Source organism: Cherax quadricarinatus, chromosome 66 (genome assembly GCF_038502225.1).
Source record: "Cherax quadricarinatus isolate ZL_2023a chromosome 66, ASM3850222v1, whole genome shotgun sequence".
Lineage (NCBI taxonomy): Eukaryota > Metazoa > Arthropoda > Malacostraca > Decapoda > Parastacidae > Cherax > Cherax quadricarinatus.
Window position 1 is genome coordinate 11000861 of NC_091357.1, and position 19979 is coordinate 11020839.

Consider the following 19979-nt stretch of genomic DNA (forward strand, 5'->3'; position numbering starts at 1 on the left):
AAATGTACACCTACCATTCGACTTACGACCTGCTCGACTTACGACCACTCGACTTACGACCGTGTTTTTTTTGCCAAATTTCTGGGAAATAAACAACTATTTGTGTTGTACACAGTGTTTATCCTAAACCTTACAGTATAAAATACAGTACTAACAGGATAAAAAGTAAAGTAAAACATGAAATACCAAAATAAAACAATAAAAATAGTCATTACAAAAATGTGATGTTGATATTCAGTAGTAAAGTTCGACTTGCGACCAGTTTCTCGGAACCGAACTCTATACAGTGGACCCCCGCATACCGGACGCCTTGCATAACGGACAATCCGCATACCGGACGCTTTGATCGCTAAAATTTTGCCCCGCATACCGCCCAAAAACCCGCTCAGCGCCCTTCGTCCGAGACGCGTCCAATGTGCGGCCTGAGCCAGCCTCATATGTTCCGCCGGTGGCATTGTTTACCAGCCAGCCTCCGCGGTAACATTCAAGCATACAATCGGAATATTTCGTATTATTACAGTGTTTTCGGTGCTGTTTCTGGAAAATAAGTGACCATGGGCCCCAAGAAAGCTTCTAGTTCCAACCCTACAGCAATAAGGGTTAGAATTCCAATAGAAATGAAGAAAGAGATCATTGATAAGTATGAAAGTGGAGTGCGTATCACCGACCTGGTCAGGTTGTACAAGAAACCCAAATCAACGTGCGTATCACCGACCTGGTCAGGTTGTACAAGAAACCCAAATCAACCATCTCTACTATTGTGGGCAACAGAAAGGCAATCAAGGAAGCTGTTCTTGCCAAAGGTTTAACTGTGTTTTCGAAACAAAGATCGCAAGTGATGGAAGATGTTGAGAGACTCTTATTGGTGTGGATAAATGAAAAACAGCTAGCAGGAGATAGCGTCTCTCAAGCGATCATAAGCGAAAAGGCTAGGAAGTTGCATGAGGATTTAATTAAAAAAAGGCCTGCAACTAGTGATGATGTGAGTGAATTTAAGGCCAGCAAAGGTTGGTTTGAGAGATTTAAGAAGCGTAGTGGCATACATAGTGTGATACGGCATGGTGAGGCTGCCAGTTCGGACCACAAAGCGGCTGAAAAATATGTGCAGGAATTCAAGGAGTACATAGAAACTGAAGGACTGAAACCTGAACAAGTGTTTAATTGTGATGAAACAGGCCTGTTCTGGAAGAAAATGCCAAGCAGGACCTACATTACTCAGGAGGAAAAGGCACTCCCAGGACATAAGCCTATGAAAGACAGGCTTACTTTGTTGATGTGTGCCAATGCTAGTGGTGATTGCAAAGTTAAGCCTTTATTAGTGTATCACTCTGAAACTCCCAGAGCGTTCAGGCAAAAGAATGTCCTCAAGGATAATTTGTGTGTGCTGTGGAGATCAAACAGTAAGGCATGGGTCACTAGGGACTTTTTCTATAACTGGTTACACCATGCATTTGCCCCCAATGTCAAAGATTACCTAACTGAAAAGAAATTAGAACTTAAGTGCCTCCTGGTGTTAGACAATGCCCCTGGTCATCCTACAGACGTGGCAGAGCGACTTTATGGGGACATGAGCTTCATTAAGGTGAAGTTTTTGCCTCCTAATACCACTCCTCTCCTGCAGCCCATGGACCAGCAGGTTATTGCAAACTTCAAAAAACTGTACACAAAAGCTCTGTTTGAAAGGTGCTTTGTAGTGACCTCAGAAACTCAACTGACTCTAAGAGAGTTTTGGAGAGATCACTTTAATATCCTCAATTGTATAAACCTTATAGGTAAGGCTTGGGAGGGAGTGACTAAGAAGACCTTGAACTCTGCTTGGAAGAAACTGTGGCCAGAATGTGTAGACAAAAGGGATTTTGAAGGGTTTGAGGCTAACCCTGAGAGGAGTATACCAATTGAGGAATCAATTGTGGCATTGGGGAAGTCCTTGGGGTTGGAGGTTAGTGGGGAGGATGTGGAAGAGTTGGTGGAGGAGGACAATGAAGAACTAACCACTGATGAGCTGATAGATCAACTTCAAGAGCAAGAGGCCAGACCTGGGGAAACTGGTTCAAAGGAGGGGAGAGAGAAATTGAAGGAATTGCCTACTTCAAAGATTAAGGAAATGTGTGCAAAATGGCTTGAAGTGCAAACCTTTTTTGATGAAAATCACCCTCACACAGCTATTGCAAGCCGTGCTGGTGACTGTTACAATGACAATGTTGTGAACCACTTTAGACAAATCATAAAGGAACGAGAGGTACAGGCCACTATGGACAGATATGTTGTGCGAAAGAAGTCCAGTGACTCTGAAGCTGGTCCTAGTGGCATTAAAAGAAGAAGGGAAGTAACCCCAGAAAAGGACTCGACACCTCAAGTCTTAATGGAAGGGGATTCCCCTTCTAAACACTAACACTCTCTCTCCCCTCCTCCCATCCCATCAATCATCACCAGATCTTCAATAAAAGTAAGTGTCATGTAATTGTGCATGCCTTTTTCAGTTTGTGTGTACTAAAATTAACATTTCATGTGGTAAAAAAATTTTTTTTTCATACTTTTGGGTGTCTTGCACGGATTAATTTTATTTCCATTATTTCTTATGGGGAAAATTCATTCACATACCGAACATTTCGCATAACAGCCAGCCCTCTTGCACGGATTAAGGTCGCTATGCGGGGGTCCACTGTATTATTATCATCATCATCATTACTAGTATGGTGTCTTGAGACATAAGACACTTACTGATTTTAATATGTACCTGCATGCCAGCACAGTGTGTAAGTTTATTTAGGTACAGGTATACATAAGTATAATTATCAGAGTGAACATCAAAATGGTATACAATACTGACAGGTTGGTAGGCAAGACACATAGGCAACAGTTAGGCAACTTTATTCCGAAACGTTTCGCCTACACGGTAGGCTTCTTCAGTCGAATACAGAAAGTAGGCAGGAACAGTAGAGATGTGAAGACGATGTAATCAGTCCATCACCCTTTAAGTCGTAGAATTTGAGGTTGTCAGTCCCTCAGCCTGGAGAAGTTCAGTTCCATAGTTAGGAACTATCTGAAGATCAAGCGACAGTGCAGAGACTTAAATACTGTCGGAAGGAGAGGTGCAGAGGAGTAGTAGTAGTGAGAATGTAGCCACTGAGAGGTCAGGTCCCTCTCAGATCCAACAGTTCTCACTTGAAAGGGTTGTCCAAGGTGTTTTCTGTACCAAGAGGCCATGTATTTAAGTCTCTGCACTGTATTTAAGTATTTAAGTCTCTGCACTGTCGCTTGATCTTCAGATAGTTCCTAACTATGGAACTGAACTTCTCCAGGCTGAGGGACTGACAACCTCAAATTCTACGACTTCAAGGGTGATGGACTGATTACATCGTCTTCACATCTCTACTGTTCCTGCCTACTTTCTGTATTCGACAGAAGAAGCCTACTGTGTAGGCGAAACGTTTCGGAATAAAGTTGCCTAACTGTTGCCTATGTGTCTTACCTACCAACCTGTCGGTATTGTATACCATTTTGATGTTCATCTTGTCAGACACTGCAACACATGGCCTCTTGGTACAGAAAACGCCTTAGACAACCCTTCCAAGTGAGAACTGTTGGATCTGAGAGGGACCTGACCTCTCAGTGGCTACATTCTCACTACTACTACTACTACTACTACTCTGCACCTCTCCTTCCGACAGTATTTAAGTCTCCGCACTGTCGCTTGATCTTCAGATAGTTCCTGACTATGGAACTGAACTTCTCCAGGCCGAGGGACTGACAACCTCAAATTCTACGACTTCAAGGGTGATGGACTGATTACATCGTCTTCACATCTCTACTGTTCCTGCCTACTTTCTGTATTCGACTGAAGAAGCCTACTGTGTAGGCGAAACGTTTCGGAATAAAGTTGCCTAACTGTTGCCTATGTGTCTTACCTACCAATTATCAAAGTACCTACCATCCGACTTATGACCGAGTACGGTTCCGAGAAACCAGTCGTAAGTCAAAATGGACGCAAGTCGAACTTTACTACTGAATATCAACATAACGTTTTTGTAATGACTATTTTATTGTTTTATTTTGGTATTTCATGTTTTACTTTACTTTTTATGCTGTTAGTACTGTATTTTATACTGTAAGGTTCAGGATAAACACTGTGTACAACACAAACAGTTGTTTATTTCCCAGAAATTTGGCATAAAAAACACGGTCGTAAGTCGAGTCGTCGTATGTCGAGCAGGTCGTAAGTCGGATGGTAGGTGTATATAAAATAACTTTTAAAAACACTTGAAATTTTGGGAGTTTCCAGACATAATGGAGAGTGCGCTTACCGATCTCACAGAGAATGTAAACAAACCGGGTGGGGCATGGTGACCACATTAAAAAAGTCAGGTGGGGGGAGCCGTATAGAGAGTTTTGGTCATAATTTGAAATGACCGTATTAGCGGAACACCGTAAAGCGAAATGCCATAAAGCGGGCCCTACTGTACTACTTTTCTCTTTCTGTAGCTTGTTTCTTATTACTCTAACTTTCCATGTGTCCTCCTATTCCTCACTCATCTGGGATTAAAAAAAAAAAAATATCAGAACAAGGAATCGAGTAGAAGACAGCAAAACTTTCATAAATTTGTCGAATACTGGCTGGCAAAACATTTACAAAAAAGATTTTCTCAAGTTCATGAACATTTTTCCTAACCTAGGAGATACAGGTTTCTTTTCTCCAACATGTATAGGGGTAACTTGTAGCTCAGTGGCGTAGGTAAGTCGCTCAACCAAAAACATCTGGTTTTAATTAACCCTTTGAGGGTTTTCGTCGTACTAGTACGTCTTACGCGTAGGGGTTTTTGACGTACTAGTACTCATAAATTCTAGCGGCCTCAAATCTAGTGGGAGAAAGCTGGTAGGCCTTCATATGAAAGAATGGGTCTATGTGGTCAGTGTGCACAGTCTAAAAAAAATCCTGCAGCACACAGTGCATAATGAGAAAAAAAAAACTTTGACCATTTTTTTTTAATAAATCAGCGACTTTGCAGTGTATTTTCGTATGGTATTTATTGTTGTATTCTAGTTTTCTTGGTCTCATTTTATAGAATGGAAGACATATTACAGAAATTGAGATGATTTTGACTGGTTTTACAAAGAAAGGTGCCTTGAAATTGAGCTCAAAGTAGCAGAAATGTTCGATTTTTACCAAACTTCAAAAGTAAACAAATCGTGCCAAGTGTGCAATACACGTCAACTGGTGAGTTTAATATTCTTTCACAAGTGCACCAATAATATTTATACCATTTTTTACACTAATGCAGTAGTCTGCATAACAGTAAATCTTATATTTTTAGTGAAAATAAAAATTCAAAGTGGAAAGCAAAAGAATATAAGAGGGGCCTTGAGACATGACTAATGACTAGAGGAAATGTCATTTTAGTGCCAGGAATGTCTTTCTTGTTTATTCTGGACCCTATTCGGAAATTGGCATCTTTTGAAATTTGTGTGAAATTGGCAAAATTGCTAAATTCTGACCACTGTACTGGATAGTTGAATTTCATAAATGAGTGGTTTCTTGCACCCATTCGATAGAAAAAATGGAGTTCTAGCGAAATATTCATGTTTTTTGTCGACTAGTACAGTGAAATTGGCCGAAAATGGGGCTCAAAGTGGGCAAAATCGCCGATGCGTAAACATCGCCGAGACCGCTAACTTTGCGAGAGCATAATTCCGTAAGTTTTCTATCAAATTTCAAACTTTTGGTGTCTTTATGATCGGGAAAAGATTCTCTATCTTTTCATAAGAGAAAATAATTTTTTTTTTTTTTTAAATTTGGCCGACCCTGAGAACGAGTTTCGGAGAGGGCCTGTCGACCCTCAAAGGGTTAAGTCTCCATACACCTGTTGCTGTTTATTTAGCGGTAAATAGGTACTCCTGAGTTTCATAGCTGTTGAGAGTTACATCCTGTTAGGTAAAAGGACATGTGAAACTAATTTGACATTTTATTGTGGCTAGCATTTTACCTAACATACTGTGAGTAATTCTATCCGAGTTACAATCTAGGGAATGACCCCCACAGAAATAAGCCTCACTACCATAAGAATGTCTTTTCTTCTACCAAATCCATGTTTATCTAAATGCTTCTATAAGAGCAACCTAGAAGTATATGGGTTACAAAGTAATTTTTTTTTAGTGGTGCCAAATACACAAGAAAAAAATGGCAGTCCCATACATTAATACATCTTAATGGAAGTGTACCTCTTTACTACAGTTTTGATGGTGTTACAGGCACCTTTATTGGTAACATGATAGCTGTTAGTACTCCAAGGACTAACACTGATGTCAAAATGATTCTGGGACTACACATTCAATGTTCAATCTGCTCAAGTTTATTACTACTGTATACATAGTATAATCCCCCCCCCTCAAGGGAGGTTCCTTGATGCTGGTGAGGGGCTCTTGATCTAGGGAATTGGATCTGTGCTCCAGTTCCCTGAATTGAGCCTGAATACCTTCCATCCCCCCACATGTGCTGTATGACCCTACGGATTTAGCGCTTCCCTGTGATTATAATAATAATGTATACATAGTATCCTTCTCCATGGAAAAGAAGTCTACCTCCATAAACCATGCATGCCATAAGAGGCAGCTAAAATGCCAGGAGCAAGCGGCTAGTAACCCCTCCTGTATAAATTGCTAAATGTAAAAAAAAACTTTAGGTCACCCTTAATAGGTGGGATAAAAAAAAAAACCTGCATCCTCACTGAATAATTTTTTAACTAGGTAATTATCATCACATTAGACAAACATTAAGAGTTAAGAAGTAAAAGAATGTGTGAGTAAAATGGTTATAGAGCCATGTGACAGTAGATCAGTAGGCATTTCTGTAAAGATAAAAGGCACTTAAGAAATCTGATAAAAGCACCCTAATCACTGGTCTTCTTATAAAATATGTAAACATTGCAAGAATAGAATTAGAAGGGAACAAAATAGGATGATGGGGAATAGTAGCAGGTGTAAGGGAAATAAACAAGGGGATAAGGAATAGAATATACTGTGGGTAAGGGGAATAGAATTGGGGGTAAGGGAAACATAATAGAATTGAGGGTAAGGGAAACCAATAGAATTGAGGGTAAGGGAAACCAATAGAATTGAGGGTAAGGGAAACCAATAGAATTGAGGGTAAGGGAAACCAATAGAATTGAGGGTAAGGGAAACCAATAGAATTGAGGGTAAGGGAAACCAATAGAATTGAGGGTAAGGGAAACCAATAGAATTGAGGGTAAGGGAAACCAATAGAATTGAGGGTAAGGGAAACGAATAGAATTGAGGGTAAGGGAAACGAATAGAATTGAGGGTAAGGGAAACCAATAGAACTGAGGGTAAGGGAAACCAATAGAATTGAGGGTAAGGGAAACCAATAGAATTGAGGGTAAGGGAAACCAATATAATTGAGGGTAAGGGAAACCAACAGAATTGAGGGTAAGGGAAACCATTAGAATTGAGGGTAAGGGAAACCAAAAGAATTGAGGGTAAGGGAAACCAAAAGAATTGAGGGTAAGGGAAACCAACAGAATTGAGGGTAAGGGAAACCAACAGAATTGAGGGTAAGGGAAACCAATAGAATTGAGGGTAAGGGAAACCAATAGAATTGAGGGTAAGGGAAACCAATAGAATTGAGGGTAAGGGAAACCAATTGAATTGAGGGTAAGGGAAACCAATTGAATTGAGGGTAAGGGAAACCAATTGAACTGAGGGTAAGGGAAACCAATTGAACTGAGGGTAAGGGAAACCAATAGAATTGAGGGTAAGGGAAACCAATAGAATTGAGGGTAAGGGAAACCAAAAGAATTGAGGGTAAGGGAAACCAATAGAATTGAGGGTAAGGGAAACCAAAAGAATTGAGGGTAAGGGAAACCAATAGAACTGAGGGTAAGGGAAACCAATAGAATTGAGGGTAAGGGAAACCAATAGAATTGAGGGTAAGGGAAACCAATAGAATTGAGGGTAAGGGAAACCAATAGAATTGAGGGTAAGGGAAACCAATAGAATTGAGGGTAAGGGAAACCAATAGAATTGAGGGTAAGGGAAACCAATAGAATTGAGGGTAAGGGAAACCAATAGAATTGAGGGTAAGGGAAACCAATAGAATTGAGGGTAAGGGAAACCAATAGAATTGAGGGTAAGGGAAACCAATAGAAATGAGGGTAAGGGAAACCAATAGAAATGAGGGTAAGGGAAACCAATAGAAATGAGGGTAAGGGAAACCAATAGAAATGAGGGTAAGGGAAACCAATAGAAATGAGGGTAAGGGAAACCAATAGAATTGAGGGTAAGGGAAACCAATAGAATTGAGGGTAAGGGAAACCAATAGAAATGAGGGTAAGGGAAACCAATAGAAATGAGGGTAAGGGAAACCAATAGAATTGAGGGTAAGGGAAACCAATAGAATTGAGGGTAAGGGAAACCAATAGAATTGAGGGTAAGGGAAACCAATAGAATTGAGGGTAAGGGAAACCAATAGAATTGAGGGTAAGGGAAACCAATAGAATTGAGGGTAAGGGAAACAATAGAATTGAGGGTAAGGGAAACCAATAGAATTGAGGGTAAGGGAAACCAATAGAATTGAGGGTAAGGAAAACAATAGAATTGAGGCTAAGGGAAACAATAGAACTGAGGGTAAGGGAAACAATAGAATTGAGGCTAAGGGAAACAATAGAACTGAGGGTAAGGGAAACAATAGAATTGAGGCTAAGGGAAACAATAGAACTGAGGGTAAGGGAAACAATAGAACTGAGGGTAAGGGAAACAATAGAACTGAGGGTAAGGGAAACAATAGAATTGAGGGTAAGGGAAACAATAGAATTGAGGGTACGTGGAATAGAATAGAAATGGGGTAAGAGGAAGATTAGAAGTAGGTTAAGAACAGAATTAGGGAAAAGAAAAGAATAAAATTGGAGGAATGGAAAGACGAATTTGGAGAAGGGAAAAAATAGAATTGGGAAAGAGAAAAGATAATTTTTTTTTAAGGAGGAAGAGCAGAAATGGGGTAAGGGGAAGAATAGAAATGGGGGGTATGGGAAAGAATAGAAATGGGGGGTATGAGGAAGAACAGAAATGGGGGCTATGGGGAAGAATGGAAATGGGGGGTATGAGGAAGAATGGAAATGGGGGGGGGGGGGGGGGGTATGAGGAAGAACAGAAATGGGGGGTATGGGGAAGAACAGAAATGGGGGGTATGGGGAAGAACAGAAATGGGGGGTATGGGGAAGAACAGAAATGAGAGGTATGGAGAAGAACAGAAATGGGGGTAAGGGGAAGAATATAATAGAGGGAAGAACAAGTGGGAGAAAGGAGAAAAAAAATAGTATGGGAAAAAGTAGAAAAGGGGGCAAGAATGGAAGTACGTAGAGGAAAAGGGAATAGGAGAAAAGAACGCATAGTAGAAAGAATTTAAAAAAAAAAAAAAAAAAAAGCAGCAGGGACAAGAGAACAGTCACTGAACTTTTGAGATACTGAACAAACTGGTCAATAAAATTAGGAATTACACGCAAAAACATGCAAATTTTATTTCAACACAATAACCCCATACAGGAGAAAGCTCTAAAAGTTTGAATAGCAAAACAAAAAACAGCAGAAGCTATTTCTAAAAGTCCACCAAGACATTCAACTATGAAATTGTTTTAATGACAGGCAAGCATCCAATGAAGAGTTCAAATTTCCCATGTTAAGTATGAGCTAAGTTTGCATGGGGCCCTACAAGTTATCCAACATTTAGGAAGGGATCTGGGAAAACAGGCTAGAGCCAGACTCGAGTACTGGAGGTGGGACATATAGTGCCTGCACTCTGAAGGAGGGGTTGTAGTAGTTTGGAGGGTCATGTGAACTGTGATGTCAGTGTCCTTCTGGCAAGACAGTGATTGAATGTGTGACACTGATTGTTTTCTTTTCTTGGGAGATGCCCGGAGTGTTCAAAAAATGTCTAAGATGTGTTACAAAATGGTTCCTGAAGTTAAAAAATACAAAACTATCACAGAATGCCATACCTGGGTGAGAAGAAAAAGATAACACAACCATATGTAAGCTCATAAAAGAATGAAAAGGTCATCAAAGAGTGAAAAGCAGATAATGAAAATTTAACATCAATAGGGAAAAAAGAAATCCTTTGAAAAACAATCTGGCACCCAAAGCATATTAGGAAATATACCTTCACATCATCCTGGGATGAGACCCCAGGATGATGATTTGAACCACAATTACTGTAAAGTAAAAATTACACAGAATTAAACATGGAAAACTGGATACCACAAGGAAAGCATAACCCTGCACTTGCAACTAGTATAAAGAATCATTGTATATGACAGCATATATTGAAGGGATGGGGTGCAAAAATTCCCATAAACAGAAGTATATATATTAATTCAACTGACCTGTTAGGGACCAATGTTCCATATTTAGGGGCGTTGTTACCAATGCTACTGGGAGCTGGGGATGGGGAACCTGATACTTCCGCACTATTGGGACTCGACTGAAAAGGAAAAATTAATTTAGAGCTTCAATAAAATTAGTCTAAAAATACCGAGATCAAAGAGTTATGTTGCAATTATGCCTCTTGTTTGGTCTATTTTATTAAATAATCAGTACTAATCCATTTTAGTTTATTATTTGTGACATTCACAAATACCTCAGAGTGAGAGGTAAGATACATGTACTCTAGATACAGTATATGTACAGTGGACCCCCGCATAGCGATATTAATCCGTGCAAGAGAGCTCATTGTTATGCGAAATTATCGTTATGCGAATGAATTTTCCCCATAAGAAATAATGGAAATCAAATTAATCCGTGCAAGACACCCAAAAGTATGAAAAAAAAATTTTACCACATGAAATATACATTTTCCTACACACAAAGAGAAGGATACATGCACAATAGTAGAGTAGTACATGCACAATATATATTGTGCATGTACTACTCTACTAAATGAAGAATAAATGACACTTACCTTTATTGAAGATGCAGCAATGACTGATGAGACACTGTGTCCTGGGAGTGCCTTTTCCTCCTGAGTACTGTAGGTCCTGTTTGGCATTTTCTTCCAGAACAGGCCTTATCACACTGTGTATGCCACTACGATTCTTAAATCTCTCAAACCAACCTTTGCTGGTTTTGAATTCACCAATATGAGCACTAGTTCCAGGCATTTTTCCCTGTTCACCTGGGTGTTAGTCGACTGGTGTGGGTTGCATCCCGGGAGACAAGATTAAGGACCCCAATGGAAATAAGTTAGACAGTCTTCGATGACACTGACTTTTTTGGGTTATCCTGGGTGGCAAATCCTCTGGGATTAATTGTTTCTTGGTATTCTCAATAAGCCACACCAACAACGGTGCTACAGCAGCAGCAGCTGACAGTGCTACAGCAGCAGCAGACGATGCTACAGCAGCAGCAGACGGTACTACAGCAGCAGCAGACGGTACTACAGCAGCAGCAGCTGACGGTGGTACAACAGCAGCAGCAGCTGACAGTGCTACAGCAGCAGCAGACGATGCTACAGCAGCAGCAGACGGTACCACAGCAGCAGCAGCTGACGGTGGTACAGCAGGAGCTGACAGTGCTACAGCAGCAGCAGCAGCTGACAGTGCTACAGCAGCAGCAGCAGCTGACAGTGCTACAGCAGCAGCAGACGATGCTACAGCAGCAGCAGACGGTACTACAGCAGCAGCAGACGGTACTACAGCAGCAGCTGACGGTGGTACAGCAGCAGCAGCAGCTGACAGTGCAGCAGCAGCTGACAGTGTTACAGCAACAGCAGCAGCAGACGATGCTACAGCAGCAGCAGATGGTACTACAGCAGCAGCAGCAGCTGACGGTGGTATAGCAGCAGCAGCTGACAGTGCTACAGCAGCAGCAGACGATGCTACAGCAGCAGCAGATGGTACTACAGCAGCAGCAGCTGACGGTGGTACAGCAGCAGCAGCAGCTGACGGTGGTACAGCAGCAGCAGCAGCTGACGGTGGTACAGCAGCAGCAGCAGCTGACGGTGGTACAGCAGCAGCAGCAGCTGACAGTGCAGCAGCAGCTGACAGTGGTACAGCAGCAGCAGCAGCTGACAGTGCAGCAGCAGCTGACGGTGGTACAGCAGCAGCAGCAGCTGTACCACCAATAGTAGCGATGGTTAATTGGGGTTTATTATACAACCTGGCCAGCTCGGAGACACGCACTCCACTTTCACACTTATCAATGATCTTTTTCTTCATCTCAATAGTAATTCTCACCCTTATTGCTGTAGGGTTGGCACTAGAAGCTTTCTTGGGGCCCATGGTCACTTATTTTGCAGATAAAATCACCAAAAAGACTGTAATAATACGAAATGTTCCGATTGTATGCTTGGATGTTACCACGGAGGCTGGCTGGTAAACAATGCCACCGGCGGAACATGTGAGCGTGGCTCAGGCCACACATAGACGCATCTCAGACGAACAGCGTTGAGCGGGTTTTTTAGCGGTATGCGAGGCAAAATCTTAGTGATAAAATGTAGCGGTATGCGGATTTAACGTTATGTAAGGCCAACGGTATGCGGGGGTTCACTGTATATGTACTCCGTACATATACACTGTATATGCATATTTCTGTAATATGGGAAAACCTGAATGCTTCTATGTATACAAAACAAAATGTGCATTTAAAAGTTGATGTTTTCCCAGTTGTTTCAATTTAAAAGTTGAAAGGGGGGAAGAGTGAGACCCCTTATTATAACCGCCATCTGATTTAGTAGTTAGACACCAACATAGTAACAGGTAAATCATTTGTTTAGTGGCTGTGTTTTGTTTAAGTTTTAAATTTTGTATTACCAATATTTGTTGAATACACATGCCTAAGTAATATCAAAACAATGAGGACCCCAATGGAAGCAAGTTACTTGGTCGATTTAATGAAAGATAACCCAACCTAGCTCAGCCCTAGTGTGTGACTACTGTAATATTTATACACAAAGCAACAACTGTATAAATATGGTAAGTAATAATGGTAGTGGGTGGCAGTAGGTGGTAGTGGTATAGGCATACTGTCAGGTTTGGAGCCTGGTTTCAAACCTTTACTACAAAGGGCAAACGGCAGCAAGAACCAGATTGAAATTTCACCTCTTAGTCTAGGTAATGTTGCACAATAAATGAATGCCAATAAATGAAATTGTAATGCAAAAAATATGGGGAACAAAAAACAGGGAACAACCAATGGTCAACTTTTTTTTATTACTTGCATAATTATAATTTCATTTACTGCTTTTGCAGATATTTTATAATGGTTAATTTTGATTCCTAGACAATCATATAAAGAAATAATAAACAATTCAGTACAACAAAAGAAAACAGTGCTGTAAGATGAAGATTATTCCTAATCACTATTAACAAAATATACAATAATCAGAAAGCCAATAGGTTGCACAACGTAGCTCATAAAACAATTAGTTTTCTAGTTGAAAAAGGGAGAGTGGAATACAGGTTATCTGAAGATTATTTTACTATACATTTATACAAGAAGTATAATAATTATTCTGTGTAGAATTCTTGGTAAAACAGGTAGTGCCATATATGGGAGTAGAAAACCAGAGACAAGAATTATAGGAAAATGAATAATGGACAAAAACTCAACAAGCAGGTTTCAATGTGTTTCAATAGTTACCGTTATGTATCACATTACGTATTAGGAAAAGTGATTTTTAACACGAGCTAGGAAATAGTCGACATAAGTTGGGGCCTATTAAGTATATTGAAATTTTACTCTGGTTGAGTTGTACATGGGGGGGGGGCAGGGGGAACAGAAAAGAGGTACTGTATCTTGTGTTATGCCTACTGAGTTCTGTTGCTGCTTTCCAGGCAGAAAATTCAAGTTTGGGTTTATATTTGTATTGATTGCCCTGTATATATAATAAAAATAGTAAGAGTGAATGTTTTGTAATGTCAAGCTAGTTTAAACTCTTGAAGAGTGGAGGAGTGTGTTGTCTAGCACTTGAGTTATCTATCATTTGTATGGCTGCTTTTTGTGGAGTAACTTTTGGCTTCAGATGATCTGCTGTAGTAGATCTGCAGGTACAAATACTGAGTGAGGTAAGGATAGCAAGAAAGAGAAAAAGAGAAAGAAAAAGAAAATGAGAAAGAAAGAAAAAGAGAAGAAAGAGAAAAGCCCTGCATTAGGTCTACTGGCCCATGCTCAGTATGCAGAAACACACAAGATAAAATATGAGAAATGGCAGGGAGAAGGCAAAGGTTAGGAAAAAGTCATTAGTGTTTTAAAAATATGAGTACAGTACACATTTGACATTGTGCTGTGAAAGATAGGCATCAACAGAAACAAAACCAGGACTAAAATTCATGTCTGGAATACAGAGTATGAGGGTAGTTTAGAAAAACAGCATTTGTGAATGATGGAAGAGGTAAGGAAAAAGTTTTTGCATAGGACCATGTTATAGGTTGGCTATGATCTCCAACATGATAGAAAAAAAAGAATTATGACTGTCAGCAGGGTAAATCAATTCTCCCGTCTTTTTTTTTTAGTTTATCAGAAAAAAAGCAGCCGGTTACACCAAAGTATTAGAGAGGATAGGAGGCACAGGAAATGGAGTAAACACTGAAAGCTGCACTTGTAGATGTATGAAACATTAACAAAGTGAACATAATAGTTTAATGAAATGAAAGTTTAATATCTAGGTCAGAGGGTGTTATTAATGAAATTTGCAGGATAGCCAAAGTGAGAATGAATTGTAAGCAGTGAGAATTTCAAAAGTAGAAAAACTGAAGATCACAGAAGCAGAGAACATGGAGAAAGAAACTTCTCTTGGTATAAAATGTATAGTGGGATAAGCAGTGAATTTGCATGCAACTGTGCATATGCTTGTAGTAGACCAAAAAGCACAAAATTGAATGTGATCAAGACATAGCAGTAAAGATTAGAATTAAGTGTTAAGCTTTATAGATGGAGCAGGAGCATTAAAGGCAACACAATAGGGTTAGGAGAGACTAGAGTTATATGGCCAGAGAGTAAAGATGTCAACACAGCAAGGTTGGAAAGAAGGATGTACTGTTTACCAACAGTTAGTAGCAGAACTGGTTGACATACATATCAAGTGTTAGCAAGAGCAGGAGATAGAGGTAAAGCTAATGTAACATTAAAGATTTGGGAACAGAGATTATCTTGGAAGGAAAATAGATGTTAGTGTCAATGCAATGACAAATAAGATCAAGAAAAACTGGAGTAGGGAGAGGCAATGAAGTACTACATGTACATACTGTCTTTTATTTATGCCAAAATATTTAATACTACATACAGTAATTAGATATGCAAGGTAGGCACTATTTTGTTGGGTATAACCAAAGGGATACCTTAAAGTAGCTACCCAATTTTTTGCTTCAAAGATTTTCATTTACCTCATACTATTGGCTTTTAAATTTTTCATGCTGGTATACAACAGGAAAAGGTTCATGCAAATACTGACACAGACAGGTAACTGTACAGGTTATGCCCAATTCAAGTTTCTGTGAAATACTGTAACTTGAGAACCCCTTTTCTAGTTGGCTTCAAATGTTAAACACTGGTGTATCAGACATGGAAGGGGGAGCTGGGACTATTACTGTTCATCTTAAGTTAATTTTAAGCCAGCCCGTAATGCTATGCATAGTATAAGTGGCTTTGGCATGCTGCTCTTATCTGTATTTTTTGTACCTCTGTATGTGTGCTCAAATTTTTAAATAAATAAATAAAAATAAATAAATAAATAAATTCTAATTCGTGAATTATATTTCATAAATGGTAGTCTAAAGTTAAGTTAGCGGTTCTAGGGATTATCATCACATCGTGGTCTCATGCTAGGGTATTTTTCCTTAAAATAACTTGTTGCATTGGTCTTTGTGACAGCTAGAAAATACCTCTTCTGCGTGGCCTTAAACTTTCAAAGATATTTTCTTAGTGAATGGTTTCAATTGTTTTTGGGCTGTGTAGGTACCAATCCACAGTTTTAATTTAAGAAATTTTGATAATAGTGTCCATTCAATAACCTGTTAATGCCTTTTCTGATCAGCTTCAAATCCACAACACTAATGCAGCCATTTAATTGCATTATAAACTTTAAACCTCATTCTCTATATATTCTTTCTTTCATGTGTATGGAGGTAAAGCAGGTTGGGCTTGTAGGTTATGGGAATATTTCTTGGATCATATATACATGAACAAATATACATACACACACTGGTATATATACAGTATATACATACACCAGTAGAGTATATTATAATCATATGTACATACGGATACACAACAATATAGAGAAATCTGGCTAATGTATGGTAGTCTATGGTAATAATGTTTTTTCAAAGTTTTTATTTACGAATTATTCATATTTTTTTACAATGGTCTTGAGGGGGCACAAAAAAAAAAGTACATTAGTCTTGTATATTCAGAGAATCCTACATGATGGATTTAAAATCCTGATAAGGATTATCTTCTCATTTATGGGGCAGCATGCAACCCACAGGGGAGATAAAGCACCTTGGGAATGAATCTGATTTGATATGAGGAAGGGGAAGGTAGCTCCAAGTTACTTGAATCAAGAGCACTTCACCATCCTCTATATATACTCTTGAGAAGTTCTTGGGATATCCTAGGTTAATTTGTCAATACTGCATAAATAACCATAATGCATTTGCAGTGATTCAAGATGAAATATAAGTAACTTACATGTACTGTAATTACTTCTGTATTTGTTCATCAATTAAGGAAATAAATTTTAATATATAATAATAGCCCTAATGTTATAAGGATCACAAGATATAATAAACACCACAATGAAAATAACACACTGTGACCAATGGATTATCTCGTTAAATGTGGTATGTGTTCATATAATATTGTGTACCCCTTCAAAACCACTGGAAATGTTACAATGTGTATTTGTATAAACTAAATAAAGCTTACTTTAGTCTGACTTCTTTTTTTGGTTATCCTAGGTAATTTTTACACGTTATTATGTATGATAATTGTATTTATGTGGACTGGTACCTAAATAAACTTACTTGCGTGTTCCCTTGTAATGGGGGTTCCCAACACCTACATTTTCCTTGTCAACATTTCACTTTTATAAGATTTAATGTAGTTTGCATGCATGTAGAAAACTACAATAAGAACCACTAGTCGTAATAACATATCCACATCAAAACAGACTTCGCATTAAACAAATTAATATCAATGTCATCTGCCGGGCACAAAAAAAAATACATAATAATACAAGAGAACTGCAGTTACATAAGTCAGAAAGAGAGAGAGAGGGAGGGAGAGAGATTGAGAGAAGGTAGTTTGAGGTTGCCTTTGTACATGCATTTTGTGCGACGGGTTGTACTCACCATATTTACATTTTTTGCAGCAAATGTGGTGAAGGTTGGCTAACCGTAATGGGTAGCACAAGTGCACTGCGCCGCCAGAGTTGCACTCTGGCCAACCACTGCGCACTCTGGGCCGCGCCTATTTTTAGCGTAGGGGCGGTTACCCTCTGTACTTCTCTACACCAACCTTACCACCTCCTCCCATTACCACTCATCAAACTCTTCACACTATTCACTATCGACGTTACAGATAAGGGGAGATATAACAACACTGTGCGAACCGTCGGTATGTATGAATTACAGGGGTAGTGGTAGGTAAGAAAGAGGAACTCCCCCACTAGGCAACAATGGACTGGTCTAATATTGAGGCTGGTACATGGTAAACATAAGTCAAAGTGACCGACTATAACTGGTTACCAGTTGTTATGGAAACCTTTGAGTAACACAACCCATGTGCTCTCTCTGGCACTCTGAAAACGCTTCACTCAACGTCATATTAGCCAGAAACTCGTCATGTAGCACAGGGTTGAGGTAGCAAGGTGCTTGGCAGCATGCAAGCGGCCTCAATATCCTCTCAATGTCGACTTGACGTGAAGCTCTTTTCATATTCTCCAGAATTCCCTTATTTTTTTTACTATACTCTAACAGTTTTACGCCAATATAAGAAAATGTGCAGTATATTTTTAAAGCAGTATTTTTCATGGTAAACCAGGATGAGTTGTTATAATTGTAATTCCGTATATGATCGCTATATTATTACAAATACGATACTGTAATGACTGATAAATTAAGATATTATTATTTTTTTTTCACTCTGGAAAGCAAGTGACACTACGTAATGTGGACTCGTCTTAGTAGTCGCAATCAGTGGCACAATACTCGAACTAAAAGAAAAACAAAATGTTATAAACACTGAAAAAAAAAATCTTTTGAAATTGTACTTCTATGATTACTTAGTTACATGTGATAACATATATTTTCATTGTCACTTGCTAGTGCTGAAGCTATTATTTCTTAGACTGGTGCCCATGGACATTTTTTTTTTAATCATTGTTTTCATTATCAAAATTTGCTAAATATACAAGTGTAAGACACTATATAATGAAATGCATATTTTGAAAGAAGATACATTAATACACGGGAAGGTTTACAAGGTTATTTCTTACAAGAAGTCCATACTTGGCATTTATTTATATATAGCTAGAGAAGGAAAAAGAGAGTTTGCATTGTATTGTTTAGTTATTAATATTTAAGCAAGCTAATAAATGAGTAAGACAGTAAGAATTTATTCAGGTTGAATACAATTTTTTTTTTTAATTTCTTACATGGGAACTTGTGTAAATTAATCAATAACCCAATAAAATTATCGTAGATTAATATAAATGATTCAGACATAATGATGTATTAATATTATGGCAAATCAGCATTGTGATATACATTAATATTTATAATTAAAATAATGTGTTATCTGTGTTGTAGCATTATAATAGTTACTTGCAATTGCTATCTATGTTTATCTTTCTGTTCACTGGACATAGAGGAAGATTTTGTTCGGATTAACCTGGAAGGTTAGTAACTCAGGATAACCTGGAAGGTTAGTAACCCAGGATAACCTGGAAGGTTAGTAACTCAGGATAACCTGGAAGGTTAGTAACTCAGGATAACCTGGAAGGTTAGTAACCCAGGATAACCTGGAAGGTTAGTAACTCAGGATAACATGGAAGGTTAGTAACTCAGGATAACCTGGAAGGTTAGTAACTCAGGATAACCTGGAAGGTTAGTAACTCAGGATAACCTGGAGGGTTAGTAACTCAGGATAACCTGGAAGGTTAGTAACTCAGGATAACCTGGAGGGTTAGTAACTCAGGATAACCTGGAGGGTTAGTAACTCAGGATAACCTGGAGGGTTAGTAACTCAGGATAACCTGGAGGGTTAGTAACTTAGGATAACCTGGAGGGTTAGTAACCCAGGATAACCTGGAAGGTTAGTAACTCAGGATAACCCAGAAGGTTAGCAACCCAGGATAACCTGGAAGGTTAGTAACTCAGGATAACCTGGAAGGTTAGTAACCCAGGATAACCTGGAAGGTTAGTAACTCAGGATAACCCGGAAGGTTAGTAACTCAGGATAACCCAGAAGGTTAGTAACTCAGGATAACCTGGAGGGTTAGTAACTCAGGATAACCTGGAGGGTTAGTAACTTAGGATAACCTGGAGGGTTAATAACTCAGGATAACCTGGAGGATTAATAACTCAGGATAACCTGGAGGGTTAGTAACTTAGGATAACCTGGAGGGTTAATAACTCAGGATAACCTGGAGGGTTAGTAACCCAGGATAACCTGGAGGGTTTGTAAACCAAGATAACCCGGAAGATTAGTAACGCTGACCCAAGAAAGCCAGTCTGGTTTATTGCCATTGTGGTCTGATCCTCTTCCTCAGGATGCGACCATCAGCTGTTGGCTAACACCCAGGTACCTACTTACTGCTAGGTGAACAAGGGCAACAGGTGTAAGGAAATATGCTCAGTGTTTCCATTTTTCACATGATCGAACCCGGGTCCTGCAGTTGTGAGCCCAAGACGCTACTACTTGAGTCACAGCCAAGAAAAACATTTATTCAGGAAAGTCTACAAATATTTGACAGAATT

General features: G+C 39.2%; 1 protein-coding gene across 2 annotated transcripts in view; it reads right to left on the reverse strand.

Annotated features, from left to right (window-relative positions):
- The window catches only part of LOC128704081 (mucin-2), a 71999-nt gene extending 54083 nt beyond the window's left edge, over positions 1 to 17916 (reverse strand). For both annotated transcript variants that reach the window (XM_070099066.1, XM_070099067.1), the window contains exons 1-2: positions 17352 to 17916; positions 10389 to 10486 (exon numbers count right to left, since the gene is read on the reverse strand). In XM_070099066.1, coding sequence (XP_069955167.1) covers positions 10389 to 10486; positions 17352 to 17354 — 101 coding nt within the window. In that variant the 5' untranslated portion in view covers positions 17355 to 17916. The remainder of the gene's footprint in view (positions 1 to 10388; positions 10487 to 17351) is intronic.
- Positions 17917 to 19979: the final 2063 nt, after the last annotated feature.